This window comes from Myotis lucifugus, unplaced genomic scaffold, assembly GCF_000147115.1.
Source record: "Myotis lucifugus unplaced genomic scaffold, Myoluc2.0 scaffold_1, whole genome shotgun sequence".
NCBI lineage: Eukaryota > Metazoa > Chordata > Mammalia > Chiroptera > Vespertilionidae > Myotis > Myotis lucifugus.
In genome coordinates, this window is record NW_005871049.1 from 2,435,843 (window position 1) to 2,456,959 (window position 21,117).

Below are 21,117 nucleotides of genomic sequence, written 5' to 3' on the forward strand. Positions count from 1 at the left end.
AAAAATAAATGAAAGAATGAAGAGCCAGAATAGATTCATATTGCAGAAAATTCTAATTAGGATGCCGGGCTTCAAAATGAGAAGGTAAGAAGGATTACTCAGTAAAGAGGTGCTGTGGTAACTGGACCAGAAAATGTGGAAAACCGTCAAGCCGTTGCACCTCCACGTGCAAAACTGAAAATGGACCATGTGAATTGGGGTGGAGGCCTGGAGGGTTGTACCAAAAGAGTTAAATTTTTAAAAACCAAATCCTAGGGAAACTAGCAAAAAGGTTAAAACAGACTATTATTGAAATTGGTGGAGAACAGCTGTTTTTCTGCTCTGAAGCAGCCCCTTCTCCCAAACGAAAACAAACACAATCCCCAGCGGGTACAATTGACAAAATCAACTATGTAATAAACCTTGGGTGCACGCTGTAAAGTGACGCAAGGAGAACCCACATCCTGGGGAAGCAATGACAAAGGGGAAACTGCCTGAGGTGTCGGCCTGGCATTCAAAAGTCCTCAAAGAAGCTGGGCTTTGCTCAGACCCAGCCTAGCTGGCAGGTCCAGTCTGGCTCCTCCGAGGAAGTGGGAAGGCCTGGGGCGCTCTGGGAAACCGGTGGGGTCCAGTTGGCTCAGCGGAGGCGGCGGCGGCCTGGGCCTCAGCGGGTGGCCCCAGGCTAGGTTCACTCAACTCTCCGCCCCCAAGCTCGCGTGGGCCAGGACCACCCAGGCTTGGTGTGCAAAACCGGACTCTCCAGATGTGGGGCTCTGGACTGCCCCTTCTCTGCGTGTGGCAGGAGGTTTTGGAGCCATTAGGATATTAGGTACCTCAGTATTCCTGAGCATTTAAGGTGTCCCAAGGACATGGTGTTGGGGATACAGCAGTACTGAGTACAAAGTCCTGGTCCAAACGGAGCTTTTATTCTTAAGGGGAGGTGTGTTAGGGGCCGGAAGACAGAATAAACAAATAAACACACAAGATAATTTTAAGTCAAATACTATTTAAAAAAAAAAAAACTGGTTTGTGCAAGTGCTATACAGAAAACAAACAAGATTGTGCAAGGGTGCTTGTGGGTGAAGGCTGGGGAGGAGGCCTGGAGGGTTGAAGGGGGAGGTTGCCCTGCAATGAGACTGACACGGAAAGGGAGCAGAAAGTCAGGAAAACCAAAACCGAGACCAAGCCTTGTCTCTTGGGCGGGTTTTTTTCCCCTTTATTCTTTAATTGATTTCAGAGAGAGGACAAAGAAACAATGATGAAAAAGAGGCATTGATTGGCTGCTTCCTCCACGCCCCCTCCTGGGGACGGAGCCCGCAACCCAGGGGTGTGCCCTGACCGGGAACCCAACCGTGACCTCCTGGTTCGCAGGTCGCCGCTCCCCGGCGGAGCCACACCGGCCGGGCTGGGCTCGTTTCTAGTTCCGGTCTCCAAGCTTGTGGACGGGAGGGGGGCTCCTCCGCCCTGCCCCTGAGAGCAGCCCCCTGCTCTGGGCGGAGTGTGAATTCAGTCCCGGCCTGGGTTTGGGGTCACCTTCCTCTTCCGGACAGTTGTGCAACCCGGTCTCCCCCCGTTCGCCCAGGAGGGGCGACCGATGGGGGGCGGCAGAGCAGGGACTGGGTACCTCACGCCAGCAGTCTAATCCTCTTGAATGCCCAATGAGTATGTTAAGTCCTGACTTAGGGACAGAAAAAAAAGTGACTTTTTAAAAAAAACATCATTTGATGTGTCAAAAAGAGCACCAAGGAGCCATCGCGGGAGAGCCTGTCGGACCCTGGCCGAGGGGTAGTCTCCTTTGAGTGAGGGCAGAAGGCGGGGGGGCGGAGTTGAACAGTCATCGGTTTAGGGCTTCAGAGCGCGAAGCGGGGCGCTGGGACCGAGTTGTGGGGGGCGGGCGGGCGGGCCAGGCGCTTCTTCCCGGTAGGAAAGCCGCCCCGCCAGCCCCATGCACCCCCAAACCTCCCGGGCCAGCGAGCGGGTGGGTCCGATCCCTTCCCGCAGACGCGGAGGGTCGAGGTCCAGCTGCAGCCTCGGGCGCTGGGGCTCCGGCGTCGCCCGGGCTGCGGGGGGTGCGGCTTCCCGCCTCCACTCGTCTCTGTGGGCGACTCCACTCTGGGCGCGCGGGAGGGTGAGGCTCGGCGCCCAGGCGGAGAGCCGCGGCCCTGCGGGACGGCCACCCCTCCGCGAAGCTGCGAGTGGGCGAGTCCGGATCCGCGGAGCAACCGCCGCGGCTTCCGGTCCGATGACAGCGGCGCCGGAAGCCGGGGCCAGGCAGCAGCAGCAGGTGAGAGCCGCCGTGTCCCGGCCTGGAGGTGCGGGCCGCGGGCAGGCGCGGAGGGGCCGGCGGACGGCAGCTCGGCCGGGCTCCCAGGCCTCGGGCCTCCCCCCGAAGCCCCCCGACTAAGTCTCCGCCCCAGTCCGCCCTTGGACTTGTTTGCTCCGTGTCGTGGGCCCCGGCCGAGAGCTGGAGCCCCACAGGCTCCCAGGACACGCGAGGAACCGCTTCTGTCGGGGGAATCGCTCGAACTCAGACGTCCCGCCCTAGTGCGACCGGCTGGGACCCGGCTGGGCTGAGGGGCCAGGCAGGGCATTAGGTCAGGGTCTTGTGGAGCATGAGTAAGAGTTTGACAGTCATTTGCGTTAACGCAGGTGAAACTCCCAGCAGGGGCTGTATTCCAGGGAAAATCGTGGGCCTTTTCGCCCCCTCAGTTTTGGTTAATGACAAAAGAAAGATGGAAACTTCAACCAGCCCTAGCGGGTTTGGCTCAGGGATGGAGCGTCGGGCTGCGGACTGAAGGGTTCCAGGTTCCTTTCCCAGTGCACATGTCCGGGTTGCAGGCTCGATCCCCAGTAGGGGGCGTGCAGGAGGCAGCTAATCAATGATTCTCTCTCATCACTGGTGTTTCTATCTCTCTCTCCCTTCCTCTCTGAAATTAAAAAAAAAAAAAAAAGAAACTTCAACTAGAGATCAGTAAGGAAGAAAAGGAACAGGGTGAGATGATAGAGTGAATGGGTGGGGGTGGGGCAGAGGGGTACTGGGTCTAGGAGACCATCTCTGAAGGGATGAAGTTTGAGACTTCAAGGAGCCAAACATGGAACAGATTTGGGAGAAGAGTGTTCCAGGCAGAGGGAACAGCCAGTGCAAAGGCCCTGAGGCAGAAATAAAGTGAATGTAGTCAAGGAAGGGAAAGATGGCTTGTGTGGCCCGGCCGGTGTGGCATCCACCTTTGAACCATGGGGGTCACCTTTTCCATTCCCGTCAGGGCACATGCCCGGATTTCAGGCTTGATCCCCAGTAAGGGGCGTGCAGGAGGCAGCTGGTTGATGTTTCACTCTCATAGATCTCATAGATGTTTCTCTCTCTCTCTCTCAAAATCAGTAAAAACATTAAAAATGAGAGAGAGAGAGAGAGAGAGAGAGAGAGAGAGAGAGAGATGAGCAAGGATTGTAGAGTGAAAACAGTTGGAAACAGAGTTTTCTCACCATGATTCAAAAACCCTCTGCCCTCACACCTGCCTGCACACTCCAGTGGGCACCCTGGCTAGGGGGATGGAGCTGTGGACAGATATGTTACGCTGGGCAGTTCTGAGCATTGCTATATGATTGAGCATTGCTATATGATATGGGTGTGGTAAGGGGGATCCGGGAGCCCTCCCCACTGTGTCCCCCAGGTGGGGCTTGACACTGGACCCTCCTCCTGCCCCCAGGCGGAGGCCACCATGGAGCAGTGTGAGAGCGTGGAGAGAGAGGTGGACAAGGTTCTACAGAAGTTCCTGACCTACGGGCAGCACTGCGAGCAGAGCCTGGAGGAGCTGCTGCATTACGTAGGACAGCTTCGGGCTGAGCTGGCCAGTGCAGGTGGGTGTCCATCCCCCCCTCAACCCCAGAGCCCCATTCCTGCCTCCCTGTGGGCCTAGGATACCCCAAAGCTACTTAATAACAGGGTGACTTTTCCTGCTCTATCATTCCTTATATATTTATTCCTTAGCATTCAACTATAAGAAAGAAACTTTCCCATCATATATATATATATATATATATATATATAGTTATATATAGTTATATATAGTTATATATAGTTATTTATAATTAGAATTCTTATTCAATGGGTTATACTGCATTATTGTTATACATTTTGATGCTCAAATTGTGTTAGATTTGCCCAGAGGTATTCCCTACTATGTCCTTTTTAAAAAAAAAAAAAGTTGAGCTGATTCATATAAAAAAAACAAAACAAAAACCCTTTAAAGGGTACAGTTTGGTGATTTTAGTGTATTTATAGAGTTGTACAAATATTATTATCATGTAATTTCAGAACATTTTTATCACCCCCAGAAGAGATAATAACTCCTCCATTCCTCCCTCTCCCCTAGCCCCTGGCAACCACTAATCTGCTTTCTATGGACTTACCTATTCTGGACACATCATATAAATGGAATTGTACAGCCCTGGCCGGTTTTTCTCATTGGTTAGAACAGCTGCCTGTGACTGGAGGGTGGCAGGTTCAATTCCCAGTCAAGGACACATACCTCAGTTGCAGGTTGCAGGTTCACCAGCCCCCATATGGGTACATCAAGTGGGAGGCAACCAGTGGATGTGTTTCTCTCACATAGATGTTTCTTTCTCTCTCTCTCCTCCCCTCCTCCCTCCCACTCTCTTTAGAAATCAATGGCAAAAATATCCTCAGGTGAAGATTAAAATAAAAAAAATAAATGGAATCAGACAATATGCGGCATTTTGTATTCTTTCACTTAGCATAATGTTTTCAAGGTTCATCCCTGTTGTAGAGTGAATAGCTACTTTTTTCTGTGCTGTGTCATATGGTAACTCATTAAACTTTTTTCCCTTTAAAAAAAATAAATAAATTATAGCCTAGCTGATGTGACTCAGTGGGTGAGTGTTGACCCATGAACCAGGAGGTCACTGTTTGATTTCCGGTCAGGGCACATGCCCGGGTTGTTCTCACCTTGATAGTGTTGTGTGAAGCACAAAAGTTTTGTTTTTTTTATGAACAAATGGTTCTCTTTATTATTATTTTTGTTTGTTGTTTCTTTGTCGTGTTTTAATCTTTATTGTTGAAAGTATTACATATGTCTCCTTTTTCCCCCTATTGACCCCTTCTAGCCCACCCTGCCCCTGGGCCCAGGCCTTCACCACCCTATTGTCAGTGTCTATGGGTTATGCATATATGTATACAAGTTCTTTGGTTGATCTCTTCCCAGCCACCTACCTCCCCTGCCTTCCCTTTGAGGTTTGACAGTCAAAGCACAAAAGTTTTTAATATTGATAAAGTTCACTTTATTTTTTCTTTGGTTGCTTATGCTTTTATTGTCATATCTAAGAAACCACTGCCCAATCCGTGATCATGAAGATTTACACCTCTGTTTTGTCTGAGTTTTATAGTTTAGGCTTTTACACTTGCTCTTTGATCCATTTTGAGTTTAATTTTTGTGTATGGTGTAAGGTTCAGCTTAATTCGTTTACGTGTGAATATTCAATTATCTCAGTACTCTTCTTTCACCTCTGTGTCCTTTTTTATCTTTTAAATTTATTATTTGTTATTTTTTTTCAGCACTCCCTTATTTTCTGGCACAATAAGATATTACCTGGAATCAGTAATTTTTGCAAATAGCCATGGTTCTTTTGGTGGGAAATGGTATTTGGAAACCATGATCTAGGTTGTTACTGAGGTGTCATTGTTTTTAGTGTTTTTTTTTAGCAAATGGATCTTTTTCCTTCCTTCTTTCCTATCCATCCATCTGTCTTAGTATATTGTAGGCAATGCGTTTACAATGATGCCTTCAATTATAATTCTGTATCACAGAGTTCTTCCCAGACTTCCCCCATCCATAGCTGCATCTCTCTTCTCCAACAGTGAGAAGGCTGACTGCTGATACATTTCTCATCTGCTCAATTTCTATAATATATAGAGAGTATTTTCAGAGTTGCTATACTTAGTACCACTGAGAAAAACAAATCTACAAAGAAGAGTCTGTTTCCTTTTTATTTCTTAAAGAATGCGTGCAGGTGGGTGTGGGCTAGAAGGGGTCAATGGGGGAAAAAAGGGGGGCATATGTAATACTTTCAACAGTAAAGATTTTAAAAAATGAATGTATGCACATGGAAAAGACTTTGAGGTCAAAAAGGCTGAGAGTGAAAAGTGTCTCCCTTTCACCCCTGATTCCCGATTTCTGTGTGCCTCTCTCCAATAGTCATCCCATTCTGTTTCTCAGGTGCCCTTCTATGCAGCATCTGTGTGCACACGTAGATGTCATGTAGAAGTGTTTACGCCTCCTCCTTTTTTTCACACACAGGGAACATAAAGCACAGTTTCCTGCACCTTGCTCTTTCCCCTACACAGTCTGTCTTGGGGAGTATTCTGTATCAATATATAGGGATTCTGCCCCATTCTCTTACCATTATGTGGTTGTGCCATGCTTTTTTTTTTAAAATTGATTTCAGAGAGAGGAAGGGAAAGAGAGATTGATTGGGTACCTCTTACACACACCCTGACCAGGGATCGAACCTGCAACCTGGGTATGTGCCCTGGGTGGTAGGGATTGAACCCACCACCTTTTGGTACACAGGATGACACTCCAACTGAGTCACACCATTCAGGGCGGTTGTGCCATGCTTTTGATGGACTCTGTTAACTGTGTAGAAGAAACACTTTTCTTTTGCTGGTCCAAAACTCATTTACACTGTCTGTGCTCTTGGTTAACAGGTGGCTATGGCTGCGGTGTGTTCACAGGGAGAGGGTTTCTTCTCAGATGGGGATTTGTCAGGACTAATGGTTGTCTGTGGGGTCCTTGGCAGTGGAAATTGGGGGATTCCAGGTTAAAAAGGCTTTGGTTTCTTAAGAGTGTTGCTTTGTTCTAAAGGAGATGAGGCTAGAGAATGTGTGGGGTGGCCCTCTGTGACCTGCAGGGAGCAAAATGCGAGAAAAGAGTGGCAAGCTGGGCTTTCGGAGAGCAGTGCTGATGCTGGCAGCGGAGTGTCTTCCTGGGGTAGATGGGTGGCCCAGCCACCACCTCCTTTTTGAATTTTTCAGGACTCATTCACTTATAAGGACAGAAACCCAGCTCAGACTAGTGTAAACAAACATACACACAAACCAAGGGGAGCTGGATTTATGGGCTCAGGTAACTGAAGGGTCCAGGCCCGGCTGCATTCAGGTACCCGTGTGATCCCTCAGTCCACACTGGCTTCATTCTCAGAGCCTGCTCCCCCGAGATGCCCACGTGCTCCAACAGCTCCTGTTCACATTTTGTTTGTTCAGCAGCCTGGCAGAATGCATCTCTCTTCCAGGGCTTCCGCTCTTGGAGCTGCAAGTCTCCCTGGCCCTCTCTGGTCACATTCCTTCCCTGAACCGAGGTGATGCAACTAGAGAAGTGGCATAGATGCTGGGCCCTAAGATGGGTCCAATGCCCAGTTTGCTCTCTTCTCCTCCAAGTCTCACCTGCTCTTGGTGGTTGGTCTGGCTTTACCCAGGCCATGAGGTAGAAACCACTTTGAGCTGGAGTCCTGAGCCAGGAATCCCTGAGCTTCCCTGGCAGCCCCTGGCCCACCTGGTGTCCTCTAGTTGATAAGAGGCATTACTGTGAGGACAATGTTTTAAGGTTCAAAGCCTTCTCACACAGGCATCTCACTCAAGATAATCAAGAGCCATCAGTGTGGTGGGGAGGATCACAGACTTTAAATCTATCACTGCTGTCACCTGGCAAGGTACTGCCTCAGCTATAGGACAGGACGTTAATAGTGCCCACTGCACAGCATGAGGGTGAGGATTAAATGAGCCGAAATAAAGTACTTACCCATAGTAAGTGCCAAATCACCTTCAGTTCACAGCAACCTACAAGCTGGTGCTATCTCCCCCATTTTATAGATGAGGAAATGAAGACAGAAATGAAGTCATGCAGTTTAAAATTGACAGGTCCTGAAATAGAAGCTGAGTCTTTTTAAAAATATATTTTTATTGATTTTAGAGAGGAAGGGAAAGGGAGACGTTGGAGAGAGCCAAGGATGAGAGAGAATCATTGATTGGCTGCTTCCTGCACGCCCCCTACTGGGGATGGAGCCTACAACCCAGGCATGAGCCCTTGACCAGAATAAAACCCAGGACCCTTCAGTCCGCAGGCCAAACTAGCTAGAGTCAGAAGCTGAGTCACTCTGGAGTTCAGGGCTGCCTCCTGGGCCTCTGTGGGTAGACGAAACAGAGACAAGTTCTATTCCTGTGTCCTGACTCACTGCTAATGTTTCTTTGCAGCCCTCCAGGGGACCCCTCTCTCAGCCACCCTCTCCTTGGTGATGTCCCAGTGTTGCCGGAAGATCAAAGACACCGTGCAGAAACTGGCTTCAGACCACAAGGACATTCACAGCAGTGTCTCCCGAGTGGGCAAAGCCATTGACAGGGTGAGCGTGTGGGCACCTGGAATGGAGACAGGGACACCTGGATTTGGTACGTCCTAGGGCTTATCAGGAAAGCAAGTGTGGGGAGTGAGAGTGCCGAGTCACAGGGCCCTGTCTCTCGTCCTTGTCAGAACTTTGACTCTGAGGTTTGCGGTGTAGTCTCCGATGCAGTGTGGGACTCCCGGGAGAAGCAGCAGCAGATCCTGCAGATGGCCATCGTGGAGCACCTGTACCAGCAGGGCATGCTCAGCGTGGCCGAGGAGCTGTGCCAGGTAATGGCTCGGTGGGGAAGGTGCTGGGACCTGCCTGTTCTGTTTTCTACTCAATAGTTTTTTTTATAATACATTCCTGTTATTATTGAAATAAATTTATGTTAGAAAGGAAATCAGGTCTCCTGCCATAAATAGAAGGGAGCTCGATGAGTCCTGGCCAGGGAACTCAGTTGGTTAGAGAGCGTTTTCCTGATACACCAAGGTTGTGGGTTTGATCCCTGGTCAGGGTACATATAAAAATCAACCAATGAATGCATAAATAAGTGGAACAACAAATCGATGTCTCTCTCCCCCGTCTCTCTAAAATCAATCAATCAATAAAAAAATAAAAATAAATACAGTGAAAAGTGAAGTAATTAATTTCTAAGTAGGGTTGGTTGCCAGGCAGTGTTCTGAGTCAAGGGGGACTAGTAAAATGATTAGTTTCTTAAAAAGGGAGATTAGTAAAATGACAGAGTAGCACTGTTAGGTGTTAAAGCACACTGGTAGTAAAACTAAAATATCCTTTCTCTTAAAGTAACTAAGAGGATTGAAAAGGAATAATTTCTCACCATGCTACTCACACAGGGCCTGGAAGGGACTGTCTCCATTACCTGGGTGAGGGTATAGTCTGCCCTGTGGGAAGCCAGTGTGTGGCACTCAACTTCCCAAAACTGAATTGGAAATCAGAGGGGCCAGGTGGGTGGCAGGAGACCACAGCTCCTCATGCAAGGTCTCCAGCCTGTCTTAGACAGATGAGGTTTTGATGGGATCCAGTGATGGGATCATGCTCTCCCCACAGGAATCTACACTGAACGTGGACTTGGATTTCAAGCAGCCTTTCCTGGAGTTGAATCGAATACTGGAAGCTCTGCACAAACATGACCTGGGACCGGCGTTGGAGTAAGTGGGCCTTGGGTGGGACAGCAGGGGGCAGGGCTTGTCTGTGGTCTTCACCTCACCCAATGTACTTGACATACCTCCAGCTCTGTCTTGTGGCCTCACCTAGGCTTTTGGATCCCACCCCTCTGTCCCAGCTCCCTCGGGGCTCTTCTTTCACCCCACCAGTTCCATACTCAACTGGCCCCTTTCTTTCCAGATGGGCCATCTCCCACAGGCAGCGTCTGCTTGAGCTTAACAGCTCCCTGGAGTTCAAGCTGCACCGACTGTACTTTATTCACCTCCTGGCTGGTGGCCCTGACAAGCAGCTGGAGGCCCTCAGCTATGCCAGGCACTTCCAGCCCTTTGCTCGGCTGCACCAGCGGGGTAAGTGCCCAGGGTAGTAGATGCTGCTGGGCTCTGGCAGATGTCAGCATTTACCCAGGGCGCTGCTCCTAGCCTGAGAACTCTCAGCCCTCCTTCATTGTCTCCAAGGTGAACTCCAAACTCAAGGCTCTTCCTCCACTGTCTCTGTCACACTTTTTAGCTTCATCTCAGAACCAGCTCCGGTCCCCATCACCAGCTTTGTGCCATACCCACACACACATCATCCTGGGTTTATGTGTGCCATGCCACGCCTGCCCTCATGCTGCTCTGCCTCAGCACCTCCTCTGCAGGTCCCTGCCTGAGCCCTCTTCCTTCACATGCGGATTTCTAAACCTCAGTCATTTGTCTCACCTTCCAGATGTTCCCCATCAGAAACCACTGTACTGCTAGTAACTTTTCTTTAGCTCCCTTCATATTTATTACTTCACATTTTACTAAAAGGTAAACATGAAAGCCAATCAGTGTTATTAAATTTTAGCTAGATGCCTCTTGAAAGTTTTTTAGAAAGAGATATTAGCTAGTGTTCTAAAATAGACGTGAGTGCCACCCCGAGATTTGAGATTCATTCCCTGATGCAGTTGAAGGATGAGAAGAGAACCAGGTGATGCCTGTCCTGGTCCCACATAGACAGCTCCATTGGGTTTTAGGGAAAACCAGTTGTGCCTGAAGACATTTCAGTCCCTGCCTGGCCAGGCCAGGCACCCCAGAGCCTTGGTGTTCAGCCTGCTCCCTATCCTGCTTCCACAGCCGTACTGTCCCTGGGGCTGGGTACCCAGCCCTGAGGAGCGGCTGCCTCCTGTGCCCTGGTCCTGCATGTGCTGAGCTGCGCCTGGTTGCCTTGCAGAGATCCAGGTGATGATGGGGAGCCTGGTATACCTCCGGCTGGGCTTGGAGAAGTCGCCCTACTGCCACCTCCTGGACACCAGCCACTGGGCTGAGATCTGTGAGACCTTTACCCGAGATGCTTGTTCCCTGCTGGGGCTTTCTGTGGAGTCGCCCCTCAGTGTCAGGTACAGCCAGCCCTGTGGGCAGGGCAGAGTGTGGTTGGATTTCAAGGGAAACAATTTACCCAGGCTGGGCCATGTGCCGGGGACAGACCTAAACTGGCTCTCTAAGTCCATCTTCCAGATAGGAACTACTTGTGTCCACAGTTGGAGAAACTGAGATTAGGAAGAGTTATGGTCCAAGGTCACCATGAAGTTAGTAGCAGGGTCAAAGTTCCTATTTTGTAAGGTCTCTTGAATGAGGACCCCATTTTGCCTGCACCTCACTGCTGGATTATCACAAGACCCTCCACACAAGCCTTCTCTCAGCCTCATCTGTCAAACACCACTTCCTCTCTGGTAGATCTGAGTAACTGAGTTACAGCTTCTGAGAGTTTTCACTCGAAGGCTCCTGTATAGTAATGCTCTTCTCATGACTCCTCAGTGACCTAGGATTAGAGGTACTCACTTCACAGAAGAGAAAACAGAGGCTCAAGACATGAATTAACTCAGGGCATATGGACCTGACCCCAGAGCCACTCACTACACCATAGTGGATAGTGTCACAGTGCATTTACTTTGACTGTGGAATCTCATGCTCCACTGTGTGGTAGACTCTGATTATAGGACAGTATTTCCCAGCAGGAACACCATCTGCCGCTCACACAGCACAACAGCCCTCTGCATCGTAGCCATTTGGCACCCAAGGCTCCAGCCGGTTCACTCCCACCCCACCCAGATCATGGTGAGGTCTAAATCTGTCCCGTTTCCAACTGCCCCAGTTGATAACCAGTTATAGGGGTGCATTATGACAGCAGAGTGGAGCCCTTTCAAACAGATCACTGTCCCCGTCACACCAAGGACTTTTCAGTGGTTTGGATGAGCAGATACCTGCCCCCTGGATCTTCCTTTTGTCTCTCTTGTATGTTCTCAAGTTTGAGGGTGCATTAGAATGACACGTAATTACATATGTGGCACTTTATAAGCAACCTGATTCTCAAGGACTGATTTGACCATGTGCCAACTTAGAACCCTGACCTGAGTCCCGTGCTGATGGCAAGTGTGCAGGTCCTTTGTCTGTCTGCTGGGGTCTTGGTCTGGCCGCTCTAGCCCTTGCTTTGTTCTGCAGCTTTGCCTCTGGCTGTGTGGCACTGCCCGTGCTGATGAACATCAAAGCTGTGATTGAGCAGAGGCAGTGCACAGGGGTCTGGAGTCACAAGGACGAGTTACCGGTGAGCCCTGGCTGAGGGAGGTGTGGGCAGAAGGCACTGGGGATAGCCATGGCAGGAAGTGGGACTCATCCCTTGGCTGGCCTCCCCAGATTGAGATTGAACTAGGCATGAAGTGCTGGTACCACTCAGTGTTCGCCTGCCCCATCCTTCGCCAGCAGACGTCAGATTCCAACCCTCCCATCAAGCTCATTTGTGGCCACGTTATCTCCCGAGATGCACTCAACAAGCTCATTAACGGAGGAAAGTAAGTTCCCTGTGCTCTGCTCCTGCTTGGCTTGGCTCTCCTGCTAGCCAGCCTCTCAGACATTCTTGGTTCTCCCCCCTTTGCAGGTTGAAGTGTCCCTACTGTCCCATGGAGCAGAACCCAGCAGATGGGAAACGCATCATATTCTGACTCCTGCCTGGAAGGAGCTTTATTTAAAGATGTTTTTCACCCACGAGACTTGCCGTCTCACTGGAGTGGTTAGCTTCAGTGGATTGTGGTTCATTTCAGAATTGCCTGAGTGCCACAGTAGGGGCCAAGGAGGGAGATGAACCAACCTGCACTGGGCAGCTGGCTCCTTGACTGCAAGGGCAGGGAGATGCTGGCCTCTGTATTCCTGCTGTCTCCGTTTATATTTGCCACGGACTTAGTAGCAATGGACAGAGGAGCAGAGGACTTGGGTGGCGGCAGCAACTGTCTTTCATCCCTGCCCTCAGCCAGGTCTTATTGCCATACCAGCGCCCTATCCACTTCTCCCGCTGTACAGCCTTACAACTGTCTGTATCCATCATCCACCAGTAAATACTCTGGGGTAGAACCGAATGCCATTTTTTTATAACTTTGAGCAAATATATTCACAGGCCTTCTCCTTCCTTTGCCGCAATTATATGTGCACTGCACACAGGTACTGACATGGCCTGGCTGCTGCTCCTGGTGGTGGGACCATGCCAGCCACAGTGCCCAGTCAGGAAGAACCCAGTCTACATCTCTGATTAGGCAAAAAAGCTGGGAGATTTCAGTCCCTGGGGAAGGTGTTTTTACATACATAAAATCTCATTACCTCCAGGTTAGAAATCAGGGCAGGGGGATTTGGGAAGATTAAATGACTTGTACAAGAGGGCTCACAGCTTGTCAAGGAGAGCTTGGAGTTTAAACCAGATGAAGCTCAAGCTCTTTCCAGTTTATTTCAAGGCACCTGAAGCCTGGTTGCTATGTATACTGAGTCCTGTGCTGGGCCTTGAGAGCAGGAAGATACCTTAAGTCTAAAATGTTTGAAGGGACTGGGTTACCAGGGCCATTATGCTAAGCAAGAAAGATGGCCTGGGGTTTTGTATTTAGCTGCATAATCCTATTTAAAATGTCCTGTATGGGTGGGTAAATTGCTTCCATAAGCTTCCCAATGGCACTAAGACTTAAGCAGGAAGAAGAGGGATGGGAGTGTCCCTAACAGAGGCTACAGGTTTTCATGCCATGGGGTCTGGGCTCAGCTGCCTTATCTGTAGCTTCCACCTACTAGGGAAGTGAAAGCTTGGGAGTGAGCTGCAAAGTTTGTTCTCAGCTAGAGTCTAGCACTAGCCCTGGCAGCCAGGCATTAGCACTGAACACTCTTAAAGTCCTTGGGGTCCTCTGGCAAGAAAGTCTGCTTCACTTTCCTGCCCACCAACTCCTTGGCTCCACTAGCAGCTGCTGCTTTAAAAAACACCCACAGAGCCCTGGCTGGTGTGGCTCAGTTGATTGAGCTTCGTCCCACGCACCGAAAGGTCCCTGGTTCAAGTTCCGGTCAGGGCACGTACCCTGGTTGTGGATTTGATCCCCAGTTGGGGTGTGGACATGAAGCAACTGATCAATGTTTCTCTTTCTCTCCCCACTTCCTCTTTCTAAATCAATAAAAACATATTTAAAGAGAAGAAGAAAAACCAGCCACAGACTCATCACATTTTAGTCTTAGCATTTACTTCCTTCACACCTCATTCTTGAAACTGACTGCCAGGAAGCTCAACAGGAAATAACACTGATGGAGAAGATGCTGTTGGAGCTGCCTGGGAAAAATACGTGCCTCAGAAGACTAGGAGATGCTGTGCGTGTGAGCAGCAGAGGGCAGCCAGCTGGCTCCCTGCCAGCCCAACAGCTTCCGGAGCAGGTGCCCAGGTTGCTGCCCAAGTCCTTCACACGGGCGGGGGCAGGGCTTGCACCTCCTCCAGGCACTCATCATAGGTCTCCTGGTACTCCTCGTGGGGCTTGACCATTATCACGCAGGTGGGGCGCTTGGAGCCTGCGGCTGCACCCAGGTCCTGCAGAGGAAAAAGGGCTGTTTGGAAAAAAGGCCGCACGACCTGTATGCCAAGGAGTCACAAACGTATGACCCACCGGCCTAATCTGGCAGACAGACATGTGCTATTCGGTCAGCAATATCTTTTAAAACAGTTAAAATTGGTTGCCATCATTTACACTCAGCAAACTTTCAAGTAGTCCAGCAACACTGGGCCTACATTCCCACATGGCAACTGTGAAAGGGCTCCAGCCCAGCATGGGCTGTCCCCTTAGGCAGTTTCCTGCCATCCCCCACTCCCTGTGCTCCAGACCTGGCTCCTGCTATGTGAGGATAAGGAGCCAGATCCCTAAAACTACCCCCTCTAACGCACTGCACCCACCTAACAGGACTAACACAGGTGCAGCATGTTAGTTGACAGAGCACGTCCACATATACGTTCTGTTTCATTCTTACAGGGCACAGAGGAGGGGATTCCCATTTTACAAGGAAATGTAAGTGCTGAGAGATAACTTACCAGTGGTCCCCTACTTAGGAAGCAGCTGAACCAAGAATCTACCCAGGCCCATCTTAACTCCAAAGTTCACTTTCCACTATGGCCTACCGCCGAGACTCCATCCCAGACCCTCTCCTCTAGTGCTGATCAAGATCAGAGCTGAGGGTGCTCCTTACCGTCTTAGAAGGGATATAGACGTAGGGCAAATTCCGGTCCTCGCACATAACTGGGAGATGGCAGTATACTTCAATGGGCAACGTGTCTCCTGCCAAAATCATGATCCTGAAATGACAGAAACAGTCATTTCTAACTTGTTCATTCCCTCTTTTAATTGAAAGTCCACCTCTGGACTGGGACAGAGATAGGATGGCTCCTGCCCTCAAGGAGTTATTAATGTGGGTCGCCCAACCTCTGAAAGGGTGCAAATCTGTGTTTGGTGACTGTGTTCCTCTGGGGAGGCGATCTCTATTTCTTGGCAACAAATGTCACCAAGTGTGGCAAGTGGTATCATACTGGGACAGATGAAGGACGGGAGGGACCCCAAGGAGTAAGAGCTCAGCTCTCTTTGGAGTACAGAAAGGAGTCAGGAAGCCACACTTGAACAAAAAGCTGAATGATGACTATCAGGAAGCCCATGGAGGAGCAGGGGCAGAAAAAACATTTAAGGAGGAGAATGAAAATGGCACCAGATATACAGAAGCAAGCTGATGGCAGCCTGGGATGGCTTTGGAATCCAGAATGGGGACAGGGGCAGACAAGAAGGCTAGAAAGATTGGCAAGGGCCCCACCCAAGGACCTTGAGTGCCAGACTAAGCATGGGCCTTGAATGACAGAGAACCAATGAAGGCTTGCCAGAGAAGCCTCAGCTGGGGCTCCTAGCTGGCAAAGTGCCAGGCTCTGGTAAGGCCCTCAGGCGCCCTGGAAACAGAAGGAAGAGTCTGTGAGATGCAAACAGCTGGAAAGAACTCTTGGTTTAAAGTACTGGGTCCGCCCTGGCTGGTCTGGCTCAGTGGATAGAGCGTCAGCCTGCAGACTCAAGGGTCCCAGGTTCGATTCCGGTCAAGGGCATGTACCTTGGTTGCGGGCACATCCCCAGTAGGGGGTGTGCAGGAGGCAGCTGATCGATGTTTCTCTCTCATTGATGTTTCTAACTCTCTATCCCTCTCCCTTCCTCTCTGTAAAAAATCAATAAAATATTTAAAAAAAAAAAAAAAGTACTGGGTCCACATTCCTTGTTTTCCTTTTGCCTCTTGGACTCTCCTCCTCTGCAGGCTCCTTTTCTTTGAATAGCTTTTATTTATTTACTAGAGGCCCAGTGTAGGAAATTCATGTATGGGGGTGGAGGGTCCCTCAGCCCGGCCTTCGGCCTGCACTGTCTCCGGGACCCCTCGGGGGATGTCCAACTGCCTCTCGCAATCTGGGACCGCTGGCTCCTAACCACTCGCCTGCCTGCCTGCCTGATCTCCCCTAACTGCTCCCCTGCTGGCCTGATCGCCCCTAACCGCCTCTGCTTCACCCCGCACCCAGGACCCAGGATTCCCTCCTCCTGCCAGTCACAGACACCCAGGACCTGGGCTTCCTTCCCTCTGGCTGGCCGCAGGTACCCAGGACCCAGGCTGGCTTCACCCTGGCCGGCTGCAGTCACAGGGGACTGTGGGTGGGTGGCTTCACTTGGGCTGCAGCCGCAGGCACAGCCATTGGCACCCGGGACTGCGGGACAGGCAGCCTGTCCCTCTCCTGGGCCACAGCCATTGGCACCCGGGACTGCGGGACAGGCAGCCTGTCCCTCTCCTGGGCCACAGCCTGGCTGTTCTGAGCCATTAAGGCGTGATAGAGTGAGGGTGTGATGACCATTTGCATATTAGCTCTTTATTATATAGGACTTTTATTGATTTCAGAGTGAGGGTGTGATGACCATTTGCATATTAGCTCTTTATTATATAGGACTTTTATTGATTTCAAAGAGCAAGGGAGAGGGAGAGAGAGAAACATCAATGATGAGAATCATTGATCAGCTGCCTCCTGCACGTCCCCTACTGGGGATCAAGCCTGCAACCCAGGCATGTAACCCAACCTGAATTGAACCATGACCTTCTGGTTCATAAGTCAATACTCAACCACTAAGCCACACCAGCCAGGCTGAACAGCTTTTAAATGCTGGTGCTCCACCCTAGCTGGTTTGGCTCAGTGGTGGAGCGTCAGCCTGTGGACTGAAGGGACCCAGGTTCGATTTGGTCAAGGGCACATGCCGAGGTTGTGGGCTTGATCCCTAGTAGGGGGTGTGCAGGAGGCAGCCAATCAATGATTCTCCCTCATCATTGATGTTTCTCTCTCTCTCTCCCTCTCCCTTCTTTTCTGAAATCAATACAAATATATTAAAAAAATAAAATAAATGCTGGTGCTTCTCACAGCCTGGTCCTTGGCTGCCCACTCAGTACCTTCTTGCTGACCCCATCCATGGTCATGGCATCAAGTTCCATCTAGTACAGGGGTGGGCAAACTTTTTGACTCGAGGGCCACAATGGGTTCTTAAACTGGACCGGAGGGGCAGAACAAAAGCATGGATGGAGTGTTTGTGTGAACTAATATAAATTCAAAGTAAACATCATTACATAAAAGGGTACGGTCTTTTTTTTTTTTTAGTTTGCCCACGGCTGATCTAGTATGTCCTGACAACTCCCAAATTTATTCTCTCCGGCCTGGCCCTCTCTCTTTCAAGCTTGTAGCCCATCTGGCCATGTCTCTATTTGACAGTCATGCTGGGGAGAGGGGTCATGAGTCTAAAAGATACCTCAAAAACTTGTCTAAAATCAAACTCATGATCTTCCCACACAAACCCAGCCCCTCCCCCATAGTTCACTATCTCAGTGTGGACCCTTTGTCTGTCCAATGGAAACCACACCACCTCACTCCATGTCCAAAAGTCCTCTCAGATATAAGCACTTTAATTCTCTCCATCTCCAGCCTAATCAAAATCACCTTCACCTCTTCTAGATTACAGTAGTCTATTTCAGTGTCCCCATCTACTCTTGAGCCTGATCCTATCCAAAGTTGATGCTCCCTGGCTTTAATCCTTAATGCCCCTCCAAAGCTCTGAGTACAAAAACTAAACTTACCATGGTTTACAAAGCTCCACGAGAAGGGAGCACTTCTGCCCACCACTACCCTCTCCTGCCCTGGGGCCTACTTTCTTCTGGCAAAGCCCCTCCCCTCCAAACCAATTCCTGGGGAAGGTGTTTTTACATACATAAAATCTCATTACTTCCATGTTAGAAATCAGGGCAGGGGGATTTGGGAAGATTAAATGACTTGTACAAGAGGGCTCACAGCTTGTCAAGGAGAGCTTGGAGTTTAAACCAGATGAAGCTCAAGCTCAATTCCTGTATCTTCAGATCTCAGCGGCCCCCACCGAGGTCAAACTCCCCACTGAGCATCAAATCTCCCCAGCAATTTATCTCTTGAGAACCTACAAGGTACAAGACACTTCTGGGAATAAAGTGGGGTATGGCTTTATCCTATTCTCATAGAGCTGACTGTCTGGCCTAAGTGGGAGATACAAGGAATACAAATGCAAATGAGTTTCAGATTCTGATAAATGCCAGGAAAGAAGATGTAGGGCAATGAAGTCTCTCACTGCATCTGATACTTTTCCTTCATAGATAGCCAGCACAACTTTTAGTTTTGGATGTGACTATCTGATTAAAGGAATCGTCTCCCCATAGTACAGTGCCTAAAAAGAGTAGACAGTAAAATAGTCGCTGAACGAAAGAAGGTGGGGTCTACCCTAACTCATTTAGCTTATTCGATTTGCTTCCCCTGGAATTCATTTTCCCCGTGGTGTCCCTTAGGGCTAGGGTCAGTGAAGTGAGGGATTGTTGCAGGGAATTTACTGACTGCTCGATTATCTCCTAATAGAGTCAGAGTACTTTTACTGAACGCCTACTAAATAGTAAGGATACCTTCATTACCGTTTAAAATGCAAAATCCAGCAGGAGGGGGTTCTTACCCTTTCTCGCCTTTGTTGACAAACTTCTGAACCTCCTTCACTCCGCGCCAAATCTGCTTCTGTTTCACGGCTGCAATGACATAAGTCAGTCGCGGGGAGGGGAGGGGAGAGGGCCTCGTCCAGCAACCCGCACCCTCACCGGCCACCGCGGCCCACCGCACCTTTCTTGATGCATTTGTAGAGTTTCCGAGTGAGGCGGCGAGAAGCCAGGGGCTGTGCGATGGGGTTCAGATTCACCAGCAGCTCCTGGTAAGTGCGCTCCCCGGAGCACGCCTCCGCCTGAGCTTCCCGCCCCTCGGGATCTCCCTTTATTTTGGTCATCGCAGCGGCAGTGGTAAGGAGTCCCCAGTAGAAGATCCACGCGGCCCGCGCTGCAGGAATCACTTCCGGATCACAGCACCGGGGAAACCCACAGAACACCACAGCCAATTAGGAAACGAGGTCTCGGACTCAGACCAATCGTTGACGCTCAATCCCTTATATACACAGTTTGGGGGCGGAGTCTAGGCCGCTGGGGCGGGGCCATCCCTCTAGAGACCACGCGGAGCGGATTAGGGGCGAGGTTCAGGCCGAGCACCGCGGGCCCTGAGGAAACCTGAGGCTCGGGGCGGAGCCCGGAGGGAGGCGGGGCCCGGAGGGAGGCGGGGACGCAGGGGCGGGGCTTGGGAATCCGCTTGGGCTGGTGGGAGTTCGGCATCACCAGGACTCCCTGGGAGCTCGAGCACGTCTGAGGGGACGTGATCGTTGCAAAAACCTCCGAGTCTGCGACTCGGAAGCTAGAATGCGAAGTCAGCCCATTGCGGTTCCAAATCGCCTCAGAGTCTGCCCCCTCCGGTGGACAGTGCGCAGCCGGGCAGGTCCCCGTCCTGAGCTGGTCCTGGGTGTTGTGTCCCCGGTGCCCAGGTGCAGGTAAAGCCTGATGCCGCTAACGGTTTTCTTCGTTCTCGCACCAGGTCTAACTCTCTCTTTTCCTGGCAAGCGATGGATGCCCCACTCGCTGAAGCGCCTCGGTCTGGACGCCGTTCCCCAGAGAGCCCGTGGCCCGCTCCTTCTTCCCGCGGGGATCTGCTCAAATGTTACCCACGGGCGGGGGTCCCCCATGACCACCTCATCTACAGTTACAGACCCGCCTCTCCCTCACCCTCATTCCCTCTAGTTCCCACTACGGCCCGGCATCACGCACAGAGGACACCACGGAGACAGCAGAGCGAGGAGGAAACCTGCGCGGCCACTGTGGGTGCCGCACTCCAGCGTGTGGTGGGGCAGCTCCGAGTCGGCCTCCCGTTTGCAGTTATCATAGAGGATTAGCGGACAGGGACACGGGGGAGGCCAGCAGGCCTAGACTGGGGTGGATCTTAATATCTCCGACTTATTTCTCTCACTGTGTCTTAGAAAACACTGCATGGAAATTAGTTAGATAATTGCTACACATTAATTGCCTTTGGTTATGGGAGGGAAGGCCTGCCTTTTTTGTGGTGGTAGAACAAGCCTGTATGTGGGACTTCAGAAGTCTGCAGGTGGCCGTGGGACACAGTTAAGCCAACTTAAAAATTGACCTTTTGAAATCTGACTTTTTGCAACAGCATTGATGGACCTGGAGATGATTATGCTAAGTAAAATAAGCCAGTCAGCCCTGACCGGTTTGGCTCAGTGGATAGAGCGTCGGCCTGCGGACTCAAGGGTCCTGGGTTCGATTCCAGTCAAGGGCATGTACCTTGGTTGCGGGCACATCCCCAGTAGGAGGTGTGCAGGAGGCAGCTGATTGATGTTTCTCTCTCAACGATGTTTCTAACTCTCTATCCCTCTCCCTCTCTGTGAAAAGTCAATAAAATATATTTAAAAAAAAATAAGCCAGTCAGAGAAAGACAAATGATCTCACTTATATATGGAATCTAATGAACAAAATAAACTGAAGAACAAAATAGAAACAGAGGCATGGATACATAAAACAGATTGACAGCTGTCAGAGGGGAAGGGATTGGGGGACTGGATGAAAGAAGGTGAATGGATTAGCCAAAGAACATAGCCCTTGAACACAGACAACAGTGTGATGATAGCCAAAGGGAAGGGGGTAGGGATAGGTGGAGGTGGGTAAGTGGGGAGAAGTGGGGGTGGGAAGAGGTTTGCATGGGTGACGAACACATGATGCAGTGTGCAGATGAGGTTTTATTTGAATTGTACACTTGAAGCCTGTATGGGATTGCAAACCAATGTAATTCCATAAAAGACAAAACCAAAAAAAA

At 50.3% G+C, this 21,117-nt stretch overlaps 2 protein-coding genes across 10 annotated transcripts; one reads left to right on the forward strand and one right to left on the reverse strand.

Moving 5' to 3' along the window:
• The first annotated feature begins 2,147 nt into the window (after positions 1 to 2,147).
• RMND5B (required for meiotic nuclear division 5 homolog B) lies at positions 2,148 to 14,140 on the forward strand. 8 transcript variants are annotated; one of them, XM_023753916.1, is made up of 10 exons: positions 2,148 to 2,263; positions 3,687 to 3,837; positions 8,246 to 8,391; positions 8,520 to 8,660; positions 9,442 to 9,542; positions 9,739 to 9,905; positions 10,750 to 10,915; positions 12,018 to 12,120; positions 12,210 to 12,364; positions 14,007 to 14,140. In XM_023753916.1, exons 1-10 carry the CDS (start codon positions 2,222 to 2,224, stop codon positions 14,110 to 14,112), a joined length of 1,278 nt encoding a protein of 425 aa, XP_023609684.1. In that variant the 5' UTR covers positions 2,148 to 2,221; the 3' UTR covers positions 14,113 to 14,140. The 8 variants fall into 8 exon arrangements, with proteins under 8 accessions (XP_023609684.1, XP_023609703.1, XP_006081698.2 ...); XM_023753935.1 differs by having other exon boundaries at positions 12,279 to 12,364; XM_006081636.3 differs by lacking the exon at positions 14,007 to 14,140 and adding an exon at positions 12,451 to 12,920.
• On the reverse strand, positions 14,035 to 19,295 carry NHP2 (NHP2 ribonucleoprotein). 2 transcript variants are annotated; one of them, XM_006081638.3, is made up of 4 exons: positions 19,036 to 19,281; positions 18,875 to 18,944; positions 15,045 to 15,150; positions 14,035 to 14,394 (listed from the first exon to the last, which is right to left on the reverse strand). In XM_006081638.3, the coding sequence occupies exons 1-4, from the start codon at positions 19,193 to 19,195 to the stop codon at positions 14,269 to 14,271; spliced, it is 462 nt and encodes a 153-aa protein (XP_006081700.1). In that variant the 5' UTR covers positions 19,196 to 19,281; the 3' UTR covers positions 14,035 to 14,268. The 2 variants fall into 2 exon arrangements, with proteins under 2 accessions (XP_006081700.1, XP_023609714.1); XM_023753946.1 differs by having other exon boundaries at positions 14,276 to 14,411; positions 19,036 to 19,295.
• Positions 19,296 to 21,117: the final 1,822 nt, after the last annotated feature.

Coding starts and splice junctions, on each gene's coding strand:
- NHP2 (XM_006081638.3), bottom strand. CDS start 19,195: ATGACCAAAATAAAGGGAGATCCCGAGGGGCGGGAAGCTCAGGCGGAG. Junction 15,151..18,874: donor GTCAACAAAGGCGAGAAAGG/GTAAGAACCCCC, acceptor CTGTCATTTCAG/GATCATGATTTTGGCAGGAG. Junction 14,395..15,044: donor TCTATATCCCTTCTAAGACG/GTAAGGAGCACC, acceptor TTTCCTCTGCAG/GACCTGGGTGCAGCCGCAGG.
- RMND5B (XM_023753916.1), top strand. CDS start 2,222: ATGACAGCGGCGCCGGAAGCCGGGGCCAGGCAGCAGCAGCAG. Junction 3,838..8,245: donor GGCTGAGCTGGCCAGTGCAG/GTGGGTGTCCAT, acceptor GTTTCTTTGCAG/CCCTCCAGGGGACCCCTCTC. Junction 12,121..12,209: donor GTCACAAGGACGAGTTACCG/GTGAGCCCTGGC, acceptor TGGCCTCCCCAG/ATTGAGATTGAACTAGGCAT.